The sequence below is a fragment of the Malus domestica genome, chromosome 02 (assembly GCF_042453785.1).
Source record: "Malus domestica chromosome 02, GDT2T_hap1".
Lineage (NCBI taxonomy): Eukaryota > Viridiplantae > Streptophyta > Magnoliopsida > Rosales > Rosaceae > Malus > Malus domestica.
In genome coordinates, this window is record NC_091662.1 from 2,495,001 (window position 1) to 2,508,055 (window position 13,055).

General features: G+C 37.5%; 1 protein-coding gene across 13 annotated transcripts in view; it reads right to left on the reverse strand.

Moving 5' to 3' along the window:
* The window catches only part of LOC103452349 (disease resistance protein RPV1-like), a 25,455-nt gene extending 12,830 nt beyond the window's left edge, over positions 1-12,625 (reverse strand). For 5 of the 13 annotated variants that reach the window (XR_011571639.1, XR_011571638.1, XR_011571634.1 and 2 more), the window contains exons 1-5: positions 10,339-11,890; positions 1,706-2,798; positions 1,246-1,527; positions 562-1,125; positions 1-438 (exon numbers count right to left, since the gene is read on the reverse strand). The exon at positions 1-438 is cut by the window's left edge and continues 336 nt beyond it. Coding sequence is in view for 7 of the 13 variants with exons in the window: in XM_070805564.1 (XP_070661665.1) it covers positions 1-438; positions 562-1,125; positions 1,246-1,527; positions 1,706-2,798; positions 10,339-10,868 (2,907 nt within the window). In the remaining 6 variants the exon portion in view is untranslated. Of the gene's footprint in view, positions 439-561; positions 1,126-1,245; positions 1,528-1,705; positions 2,799-10,338 lie in introns of all 13 variants that reach the window. The other 8 variants (XR_011571659.1, XM_070805571.1, XM_070805566.1 and 5 more) reach the window with 3 other exon arrangements.
* Positions 12,626-13,055: the final 430 nt, after the last annotated feature.

Below are 13,055 nucleotides of genomic sequence, written 5' to 3' on the forward strand. Positions count from 1 at the left end.
AGATTTCAATTTATAGAAATCCCTTGGAAGAGAAATAAGCTTATGACAGTGTCTAAGGTTCACCAAAGAAAGTCTTTTAAGATGACCAATGGAAGGTGGTACTTCTCTTATGGCTGTTCGCTCAGCTTCAAGTGTTCTCAGTGATATCATCTCCCCTATATCCTCATGCAGTTCTATGAATTTTGAACACATATTAAGAAGAAGAGTCTCAACAGATTTCAATTTATAGAAATCCCTTGGAAGAGAAATAAGCTTATGACAGTCTCTAAGGTTCACCAAAGAAAGTCTTTTAAGATGACCAATGGAGGGGTGAATCTCGGTCAAACTCTCACACCCTTCCAATATCAACTCTTCAAGATTTGGGACTTGTGAAAAGTCCGGTGATTTCTGTAAGGAACGGGAATAGCTAAGATCAAGGGTTTTCAAGTTATGAAGCGACTGTTGCAGAAAATCAAAAGAAAATTGAAATTAATATCCGAAATGAAGATGTTATTAAAAAAAAAAAGAAGAAATCCAAAAAACAAATAGAAACACAACATCATCAGGTGTAATTTATTGTACCTTGGAACCCTCCCAAACTTGTACCAGTTCGCTCCACTGCATCTCTAAAACAACTAGTTTATCTTGATTAAAAAAGTCATCTGGTATGGACTTTAAGGGGCATAGGTCCCAACGCAACCGTATTAACTCTTTGGGAAGATGTTTGTATTCTCCTTTGAGCTCTACGCTGATGCGGTCAAGGGATAAACGAGTGAGATTCTTCAATCTTACTATGGAAGGTGGTACTTCTCTTATGTCTGTTTGCTTTGCTTCTAGTGTTCTCAGTGATATCATCTCCCCTATATCCTCATGCAATTCTCTGAATTTTCGACAGTAATTAAGAAGAAGAGTCTCAATAGATTTCAATTTATAGAAATCCCTTGGAAGAGAAATAAGCTTATAATGACATCCTGAAAGGTTCACCAAAGAAAGTCTTTTAAGATGACCAATGGAGGGGTGAATCTCCGTCAAACTCTCACACCCTTCCAATATCAACTCTTCAAGATTTGGGACTTGTGAAAAGTCCGGTGATTTCTGTAAGGAACGAGAATAGCTGAGATCAAGGGTTTTCAAGTTATGTAAAGACTGTTGCAGAAAATCAAAAGAAAATTGAAATTAATATCTGAAATGAAGATGTTATAAAAAAAGAGAAGAAATCCAAAAAACAAATAGAAACACAACATCATCAGGTGTAATTCATTGTACCTTGGAACCCTCCCAAACTTGTACCAGTTTGCTCCACTGCATCTCTAAAACAACTAGTCTTGGTTGATTAAAAAAGTCATCTCGTATGGACTTTAAAGGGCATAGTTTCCAGCGAAACCATATTAACTCTTTGGGAAGATGTTTGTATTCTCCATTGAGCCGTACATTTTTTAGATGAAGCAGTCTCAGTTTCTTCATATTGGCAAATGCTTCTGTACTGAAACTAGCATTGTCATAACCATAAGGCAAATGTAGAGCAAGTCCTTCAACTTCTTCAGTTCCCTGTTAACAAAGGGTTATACTGCGTAAGAAAGGGATTGCATATGTTTACATGTATTATTATTTATTAGGCAAAATCACGTACATATATGCAAGTACTATATGATACACATATGCGGGTTACATATATGATTTTCTTGTATGATGCATTAATCCAAAATTAAATTGGGAATGTACTTACAGATTGATATGTCAATACATTGGTGACATCTTCACGACTCCACAACCTACTCCATTTTCCAGGGTCACCAATAGATTTATCAGAAATGATTATTCTAGCCATTTCTCGAAGCAAATCATGCATATTCAACTTGTTGCCTTCAACAGTTACAAGGCATCGTTCACAGAGGACGTTGATTCCTACTGTTGCAGAAAATCCACACACATCTAACAATTTTGCAACACGGTCCTCGTCCTCTCCAATAAAGAAACAAGATATGTTAAGAAATGTAGCCTTCTCCGTATCATCTAGCCCGTCAAAGCTCATTCTTAGTGGTTTTATTATTTTTCCATCAGGAGTTCTTTCCAATTTCTCCAATTGACTATTCCACACTTTTTGGGGTCTTTCACACAAAAAAGAACCTAAAACTTCAAGGGCTAGTGGCAAACCTCCACAATAAGAAACAACCTTTTTTGAGACTTCAAGATATTCTTCATTAGGGTAACTATTTCCAAATGCATGCCAACTAAACAGTTCTAGAGCTTCTCCTTTAGTCAATATTTGAGCCTGATATACTTTGTCCACTTTTATTAGTAGATGTTTATCTCGTGTCGTTATGATAATTCTACTTCCTGGACCAAACCACTTGCGATTTCCAGCTATTGCATTGAGTTGTTCCACTCCATCTATGTTGTCCATGATGACAAGTACCTTTCTATGTGAAAATTGCTCTTCTATCCGACATATACCTTCATCAACAGTGCTTATTGTAATCTCTTGATCCATGATGTCAAAACTAAGTTTTTTTTGCAAATGAACCAGGCCATGTTTACTTGTAGTGTCGCTAACGTCGGCAAGGAAACTTTTGAATTCAAACTCATGATGAATTTGGTTATAAATGGCTTTGGCAACTGTTGTTTTACCCAATCCACCCATCCCCCAAATTCCAACCATGAGAATCTTATTTCCTTCACCACTTGAAAGATAAGTGATAATTTCTTGAACACGAGAATTGATTCCAACTGGGAACTTGGCCACATGTAATTTTTTTGTTCTGGGGAGCCATTTCCAAAGATTCTCATAAATAATTTTCTTAATAAGCTTTGCTTCATGCCTGAAAACACAATTCGTAAGAAAATATAAATGGCAGTGCAGACTTGCAGTGACTTACTATTTGCAAGAATTAACTAATTAGAAGAAACACATCAACAGGTGACCTCTTATTACATAAGTTGTCACGTAGACAAATAAGTGACCTTATTATTACAAATTATTTACAACTTATACCAGTAACACCTATTATCAAATTTGTTCTTACGCCATTAGATAACCTACACAATCTAGACAATAAAAGCTAATTATTTTCTTTGTGTGTTTTAAATATTGTATTGCGTGTTCAATAACCATAATCTATGCATTTTGAACTTCTCGTAATCTGCAAGACTGTAATTGTACAATTTGTTTTTTGAGTAATTTACCTATATATTGCATATTCACCTAGCATCAAAACGGGCCTACAGAGTATTATCATGTACAACAATTTACCTAGCATCAATAGGTAAATTATTATCATACAATTTTGAAAATCTAGTTTGAAAATTTCGCCTACTAATGCCCATGCACGTTAAATTAACATGAAACTTTAATTCTTATGAAATTTAAAACAATCATTAATTAGCAAAATTTACAAACAAACATAACTAAATGTATCATCACATAATAAGGGGCTTTAGGACTACAAAATTATGTAATCTAAGTCATAAAGCAAATTTAATTAATTTTTCTAGTTAAAGCCCAGTCAACGACCAAGGTCTGCCGTCCCTAGTTGCATCTTTACCAATTTTTTTTACATTAGTCATTTCACTTAATTTTAAAGTTAACATTGTTAACTACTAGTCGTCTCTTAGTATTATAGTCTAGTGATATTCTTCTTCACTTGTAAGTGACAGATCTTAAGTTCGATTCTCGCCAAAGGAGAATTTGAACCACATTATTGCTAGCTCATTGTGAGGCTAAGCCTACCTCATCTTTTTATTGTAGATAATATCGTTTGTTCAAAATAAATATAAAAAAAACTACTAGTCATATGCCCACACGTTATACATGTGTAATTAAATTTGTCCATTAATGGTTATAAAAATATTTTTGTCACTTTTAAAAAAATAAAACTTTGTTATTAAATTCATGTATTACTTTTTATAAAAAATATTTGTCACATTTTTTTCTTCTGAACAAATGATATTATCTATATTAAAGGGGATTGAGTGAGTTTAGCCTTACAATCGATTAGCAATAAAAAAAAATTATAAAAAAAAAGGAAATAAATTTGGGCTGCAACTTGGAAGAAGGGGAAGGGGTTGAAGTAGGAGACGAGAGCTTAAAGAAAACCTACTTAATTTTGTTAGATCATATGTTAGATTAGCCACCGACGAGATTCAAATCCACGACGTCATGCAAGAGCTCAACTTCTTTTTACCATTGTTGTAAAGGACCACTTGCATCTAATTTTTAACTTTTAAATAGGGTGTGTCATGTTTACCAGGTTGTGAAGTTTGTGTAAAAAAATAACAAAATTTGTATTGTATGTAATTACTAAATTGCTCATATATTCTGTTTTTGTACAATTTTAATGAGAAGATTAGAATAATAATTTTAAGAAGTTTTGGTTGACAAATAAGATTTTATTAATAGATTAATACGTATTTAAAATATACATACACATAAAAAGAAACCAAAGCATTAAATTGTTTGACCTTGATTTAATACCTTGTTCCTAACCATGCCCAAATTAATAAACCCTCTCTCAACCATCTCTCTCTGCGATTTTCTCACCGAGAGACCCCAAACCCTAACCCCCTTCCGTTTTTCATCTCCCTTTCAACCAAAAAAAATATTAATACACAGCACAAGTAGTCCCGAGCGATAATCACTCCCAAATCGCCGTTACATCAGGTCTTGATCGACGAAATCGATGCCGAGCAGATATGGCAACAAATCGACCTTCAATCGCAGCCGCTCATCTCGACCCTTCGCCGCGATTTGAAGCCGGAAATCATGGGCTTTGACGACGACGGTGAAGGGAGTGAGTGTGAGGAGAGAGATAGAAAGGATGAAGAGGAGACAGAGGAAAATGAACGTGTGAAAGTGAAAGTGTAGGGGAAGGTAATAATGTGATAAAGGATGGGTTGTCGGGTGTTCGTGTTTATTTACTTCAATTCCTATAATAATTAACAGTGTTAATTCTAGAGTTAAGTGGAGGGGAAGAGACACAAATACTGTAAATGTAACTAAATCTATGAAATTGTATACAGATATTCTAGAGAGAGAGATAACAACTCAGAGAGAAGAGAGAGAGAATGAATGTTCTTGATATATTTCTTAACCACTAAGTAATACAAGAGGTTGAGATATTTATATACTTCTAACAACAAGACTAACTGCCTTAACTAACTCATCTTCTAATCTAATTACACATGTCATCATCCTATACATCAAGCTATACTCTATCATCCCCCCGCAAACTCATGCTGGGAGGCACGAAGCATGAGATTGGAACAGTGAATAAGAAACAAAGGAGAACTCAATCCTTTAGTCAAAATGTCAGCAAACTGCTCTTTGGACGACACAAACTGCACAGAGAGTTGCTTCTTGGCCACCCGTTCCCGCACAAAATGAACATCAATCTCAATGTGTTTAGTGCGTTGATGTTGAACGGGATTAAAAGATAACGCAATGGCAAACAGATTATCACAAAACAACACAGGTGGGGAGGATAAAGGAACCTGCAAGAATACTAAGAGTTGCTGGATCCAGTCCAATTCTGCTGATGTGGATGACAGGGCACGATATTCGGCCTCTGTAGACGACCGGGATACTGTCAGTTGCTTCTTGGATGACCAGGAAATAGGACTATTCCTGAAAAACACAACCAAGCCAGTAGTCGACCGGCGGTCATTAGGATCCCCTGCCCAGTCAGCATCACTGAAGGCCTTTAATTGAAGGGAGCCACGAGAATAACCAATGCCATGACTAATGGTGCCTTTTAAGTACCGCAAGATGCGTTTGACTGCTGTGAAGTGAGCAACCATAGGAGATTGCATGAACTGAGCCACTTGATGAACAAAGAAAGCTATATCCGGCCTTGTAAACGTAAGGTACTGCAAGGCACCTACCACACTTCTGTACAAAGTGGGATTGGTATATGGATCACCATCATCTTTGAGAAGCCTGGTATACGGCAAACAAGGAGTGTCACAAGGTTTGGCATCGATCATCACTGTTTTGGTGAGAAGATCCAACACATATTTCGATTGGGACAAGAATAAACCAGTGGCAGTCCGGGAAATTTGAATGCCAAGAAAATAATGCAAATCCCCTAAATCCTTGATGTCAAACTCAGTGTGTAAAGCAGTAATAACCTGTTGTATGGATGCAGATGCACTCCCTGTGATGATAATATCATCCACATATAGGAGAAGAATGACTATACCAGAATCCACCGTTTTGACAAACAAAGAGGAATCGGCATAAGTAGTTTTAAACCCCAACTGAGGCAGGAACTTGGTGAATCGATCATTCCAAGCTCGGGGAGCTTGCTTAAGGCCATATAAAGATTTCTGCAGTTTGCAAACGAGGTGAGGATGATGCACATCTTCAAACCCAGGAGGCTGAGCCATGTACACTTCGTCTTCTAAAATGCCATGTAAAAAAGCATTTTTGACATCGAGTTGGCGAAGGGACCAACCAAACTGAGCTGCAAGAGCCAATACTAATCGAACAGTGGTAGGTTTAACCACCGGACTGAATGTTTCCCCATAGTCAATACCAGGTTCTTGACTGAACCCTTTAGCCACTAACCGAGCTTTATGTCGGGCAATAGTACCATCAGAATGTCTCTTGATCTTGAAGATCCACTTGCACCCCACCAAATTCTTCGAAGAAGGAAGAACCACCAGATTCCAGGTACCTTGTGTATGTAAAGCACTGATTTCCTCTTGCATAGCCTTAAACCAAATGGGATCCTTAAGGGCAGATTTGTAGGAAGAAGGTTCAATAAGAGACAAATCAGTACCCGCAGCCTCCTGAACAGTAGCTAATAAAACCCTCTTCTTGATAATTCCACTCTTGCTCCGAGTTTGCATAGGATGTAAATTGATGGGTGGAACCTCCAGTACCACTAACAAAGTATCAGGATGAAAGGGGACCTCTGAACCTTGAGCCGGAGGAGAACCATTGACAAGGACCACATGAGGTTGGGAAGTATTAGAAGCAGTAATGGACTGAGAGGATAGTGGTGATGAGGTAATCGGAGAGAGTGACATAGGAGGAGAACCAGGCAAGTCCGAAGAGACAGAATGGGATTGTGATGTTATGGGGACAGTAGGCATAGGGATCACAACATTATCAGTGGAAACAGGTATTGGACTGTGGGTGGTAGAACTAAGGTGTGATGAGGTATGATGGACCAACAAGTCTTTGTATGGGAATTGAGACTCATCAAATACTACATGTCGGGATATGTATAGTCTTTGTTTAGAAACCTCATAACATATATATCCTTTATAGTTTGTAGCATACCCCAGGAAAATACACTTGGTGGTCTTTGGTTGTAGCTTAGAGTCATTATAAGGCCTTAATAGCGGATAACAAGCACAACCAAATGATCTAAGATGAGAAATGACAGGGAGAAGCTCAAACAATAGTTCAAATGGAGAATGATTGCCTAGAACAGGAGTGGGCATTCTATTGATGAGGTAGATGGCTGTTTGACAAACATAGGACCAAAACATGGCAGGTAATCTAGCAGTTTGCAAAAGGGTCACAGTTGTTTCGATGATATGCCGATGCTTTCGCTCAGCGAGGCCATTTTGCTCTGGGGTATATGGACATGATTTATGATGTGTAATGCCTTTGGCAAGAAGAAAGGACTGAAATGCTTTACTAACATACTCTCCCCCTCCATCACTTTGAAGAGTTTGAATAGAGGTTGCAAACTGAGTATTAACAAAGGAATAGAATGCAACAAATTTGGCAAAAACATCAGATTTATTTATTAATGGGAAAATCCAGCAGTATCGTGTACACTCATCAATAAAGGTCACATAATACTTGTAACCATCAATAGAAACAGAAGGAGCTGGACCCCAAAGGTCACTGTGAACTATAGCAAAGGGTTTTACAGACTTATGTGGACTGAGAGAAAAAGGAAGTTTACAAAACTTCCCCTCCAAACAACTAGAGCACAGGACAGGTAAGGATAGTTTGGGACAGGGAATATGAGCTTGTTTTAACATCAAAGAAGCAATAGAATTGGATGGATGACCTAGTCTATGGTGCCAAGTAGTAGAGTGAATGTGCTGACCGAGAAGAGCTTTAGCTTGGAACGGGACTGAATTGGATCCATGAGAATTGGTTGAAAGACAGGGAATCGGGTATAGACCATTACTGCATACTCCTTTGTAAATGATCCTCCCTGTGGCCTTGTCCTGAATCCAGAAGCAAAAAGCATCAAAAATTAGCCAGCAATTGTTATCCAAACAGATCCGATGCACAGACAATAAATTTTGGGTTAACTTCGGAACATATAACACAGAATTGAGCTTCATTGGAGGAACAGAATTAACTGTAGAAAGATTAAGAACAGTACTGCCAATATGAGATACAGGCAAACCTTCACCATTGGCAGTTTGTACAATCTCAGATGTAGGATATGGAGATGCCAGAGATAAGTTGCTGAGATCAGAAGTCATGTGATTGGTAGCACCAGAGTCAGTGAGCCACACTTGAGGATTAGAGGAAGAAGGAGATGCCACGGAAGGAGACTGAGGCATCACAGTATGCATAGCCTGAGGAGAGAATTGATGTCCATTCATGGCAGAAGGCTGACTAGAAACATTGTACCCGGGAGCACCAAAGGTTGAGGAATGCAGCTGAGACGGATAAAACTGACTGGGATTACCAACAAAATTAGGACCTTTATCATTATAAAAACAATACCATGTGGTGTGATTGTGCTTGCCACAGATTTGACAATTAACTCTGTCAGAAGGTTTAGACCGGCAGAATGGTGCGGTGTGTCCTTCAGCATGACACAGTTGACAGGTTTGCACCAAGGCAACACTTGAATGGCCATAAGACTGCACAGGAGAGTGACCAAGGATGCCCGGATTCGGTGTTGGTAGCACATGTGTTTGAGTGGAAAAAGACGGTTTGGGTGGATAAGACCGAAACCCTTGATTAAACTTGCCTTTTCCTTTGTTTCTGTTGCCATTGAACTGCTTATAACCACCAGAAAAGAACTGAGACTGACCAGAAGCACCCTTTCCGGAATGCGAAACATTATTTGCAACCATTGCAGTAAATGGTGTAGTGATAGAATTCTCAACCATAGTCTCTTCAGCAAGCAACTGAGACCGAAACTCTTTAAGAGATATCACATTCTCCCGACCTCTAATGACACACCGAAAAGTATTATATTCAGAGGGTAATCCATTGAGAGCAAGGATAACAATATCTTCATCAGCAAAATGAACTCCAGCAGCAGATAAGTAATCCCGAGCCTCTTTTATCCTATGAAGATACTGGGACACCGAATCAGAACCCTTCTTAATAGTTTGGAGATTAGATTTCATTTGAAAGATGCTAGTCTTAGACACAGTATAGAATTGTTCTTTCAAACGAATCCATATATCCTGAGAACTCTTACTACCAATAGCACAAGATAGAGTCGCAGGCGAAAGAGTAGCAGTGAGCAGTTGCATTACAGCCTTATCATGCATTTTCCAAATCATAAACTCATCTGTTGCAATAGAAGCATTAGAGCTAGAGTTCATACCAGAGCCACCAGATTGATCCGAAAATTGAGGAGGACAGGGATGTGAGCCATCAACAAACCCCATAATGCCATTGCTTTCCAACAAGAGTTGGATCTGAAAATGCCAATTAAGGTAGTTGGAGTCATCCAATTTGACATTCACAGAAGTCGAAATGGAGGAGATTAGGGCAGTAATCGGAGATTGTACAATTTGAAGTTGCAAGGCAGTCACCATTGAAATTGCTTCAGACAAACTCAGTGAGACCTTTTAGCAAACAGGTGGAAGGCACTGACCAAAAGAGCAGAGAAAAATGATCGACGCAGGAAGACGATCAACCAAGAACACAAAATAAAACCCTAGAAATCAGGATTTTGAGAAGACGAAGAGAATTGAAGATACCGAAGACAAATTCCAAGAACAATTATACCGTCGAGGCGAGCGGAAGCAGAGACGGAGGATCGACGATCAAGCGCAGGCAACAAAGGCGAGTGATACCATGTAAATGTAACTAAATCTATGAAATTGTATACAGATATTCTAGAGAGAGAGATAACAACTCAGAGAGAAGAGAGAGAGAATGAATGTTCTTGATATATTTCTTAACCACTAAGTAATACAAGAGGTTGAGATATTTATATACTTCTAACAACAAGACTAACTGCCTTAACTAACTCATCTTCTAATCTAATTACACATGTCATCATCCTATACATCAAGCTATACTCTATCAAATACGACGTGCAGTCTGGAAAAATATATATGATGGGTTAAAGGCAAAGAAAAAGGAGTTCTATAAATTTTTCAGTTAAATAATTAAAGTTGAATAAAAGAAATAGTTACCCGTTCTCAGTGTTTTTAAGATCGTAACCAGACAAGTTTGCAGCTTCAGTAAGAGCCTCTCTCCATTGCTTTACCCTTTCTCTCTTGGCTTCCCCTTTTTTGCCATCTTCTTCTTTACAGATGTTCTCTTCGTGCTTCTGAAACATTGGGGCTAGACTACCTTCCTGCTTCCTGATGTCTGAAGCTTCAACATCATAGAATATTGGCAAAACATGTTGCTCCAGTTTGGATCTGCACTCCATGATCTTCACCAGCTCGTTGAGACACCAACTCGAATCCGCGTACCTCTTTGAGAATACAATGATAGAGATCCTCGACTCTTCGATGGCCCGCAACAGTTCGGGTTTTATTTCTTCCCCTCTTTTCAAATCGTCCTCATCAATAAAGGTCTTGTAGCCCTTTTCTTCCAATGCTGTGCGGAGATGGCCCGTGAAGCCCTTGCGTGTGTCTTCGCCTCTAAAGCTCAAGAACACGTCGTACTTCCAGAGTTTTGAGGAGGATGATGAAGAGGAGGCACCTTGGGCAGCCATGGCTATATCCACTGTATAGCACTGCAGTGGTTCAGATTACGACTGAAAAATAAGGCGGTGGTTGTGTTTGTGTTGCCAAACCGATGATACTCAAACACCTAAACCCCAAGTCAAGATCCTTCAATCTACAAAAACAGAAGTTTATAATATAATAATGTTTAGGTATTGACTTGAGAAACAACACACTTGCCGGGCGGAAGGTGCAGGGTAAACGAGAGGAAGAGAGGAAAAGAGGAAATAAAGGAACATGAAAAAGACAGACCATCTAAAAGATTATTGGAAACTCTGAAAGATGCTTTATTGACATTAAAAAGAATGCTCATATTTGTTTTTCAAGAATATGAGGGTAGAAACAATTAAGATCTACCTCATTATATTTCCTCTTACATTAATTCCCAACCAATGTTAGTCACATTCTCATTTAAATTTTTTCGCTATATGGTTTATTATGTTTTTTATTTTGCAATGTCGTAATTTAATTTTTTTTGTTTTTGATATTACTCTTTAAATATTAATTATGCTAAAGTTCAACCAAATTTAATAATCTAACTATTATATAATGAAGAGAAATGCTAAAAAGACTCTTCAAAATTACTCTCTACGAGTTCTCTATCATCTCATGTTTTTGGCACAATTTCTATGTCAACATTATCAAAATATTGTGCTAAAAATATGAAATGATTGAAAGTTAAAAAAAAATCTTATTTTTTAACGAATTTTCTTAGCATATAATAAATAGATAAATCATGTTATTCCTGTAAAATCTGAATTTAATAAACGTTAATCAATTATTAAACTAATTCTTACTGAAATTATAGCACCTTCGGTCCAGGCCTAGGAAGACAAAAGTGTACCGACACATAATAGGACAGTTTTGAAAAAGAAGAAAACAACAAAGTGAAAAAGCCGCTTTTTGAAGTTAAAAACAAAGTGGAAAAGCAAAAGCAGGAGCTGCTTTTTGAAAAGAAAAAAAAAAAAGTGGAAAAGCAAAGCAGGCGCTGCTTTTGAAAACAAAAAAACAAAGTGGAAAAGCAGGAGCAGCTTTTTCAAAACCACGGCACTGGGCGACTAAGATTGAAAGTAGAATAGTAGAAACTTAACAGTTGTTATTTATGAGAAATTATTAATATTTTAAAAATTATTTGAAAGTGATTTTAAAATAATTATAAGTGATTGATCATATTTAACATTGAAAGTTGAACGGTGGAACCCGATGATCTTCTGGCACGTTTACATAAGGGGAGTGGGACAAGAATGAAATGTATGTGGGACCCATCTAATATGGGAATCAGACTCCCAATTTACCCGGAACCATTCCCCCGAACAATAGGTGGGATTGAATTCGTGGTGAAAGTCTCTATCTGGAATCCCATTTTTCTACCCAAAATACCCTTATCTCGTCTTCCACCTCTTTCTTTGCTTCTCTGTATCTTTGCGGGCAATGACCAATATCAAGGGAGAAGAAAAATCAGGAGGAGAAAAATCAGAAGGGAAGAAGAAGAAGATGGAGAAGCTGAAAAGAATTGGGGAATGGGATGGGGTGTAGTGTGGCCTTCACGAGAAAGAAAAAACAATTGGCGGATGTAGAAGAAGAATCAGAATAAAACAAGAAGAAGAATCAGAAGGGAGCAAGAAGAAGAAGGGATGATCAGAAGAAGGGGATGCTGAAAAGATTTGGGGGATCGCTGAAAAGAATTGGGTGATGGGGTGTAGTTTGGGCTCCAGGTGAACGAAAAATAATTGAGGGATGGGGAAGCAGAGCAAGGAGGGATCTCAGTTGGGTTTTTTAATATTGACTACATAAATATCTTTTTGACATTTCAAAAAAAAAAATGATAAACCGTACAAATTCTTTTTAAAGCTTTTTCACAAAGTTTTTTTTTTTTAAATTTATCAAAAATATAAAAACTATATACTTGGAATATGGGCAATTTAGTATTTACATTACTTGGGACAAAGACATTTTAGTAATCATATTAGTTTATATTCCGATTTTGCTGAATTAGTAAACAGTTTTATGAAATTCTATTCCGATTCTAGACAATTTTAGTAAACAACTTCAACAGGAATCCGATTATGATTTTGCCTTATTTTATTTCATCCTCAATCCAATTCCTCTTAATTTGATCACAGATTAGTAAATGTGCCCAAAATTTAGAAATATTGAAGGTAGATAAAGTAGGGTTT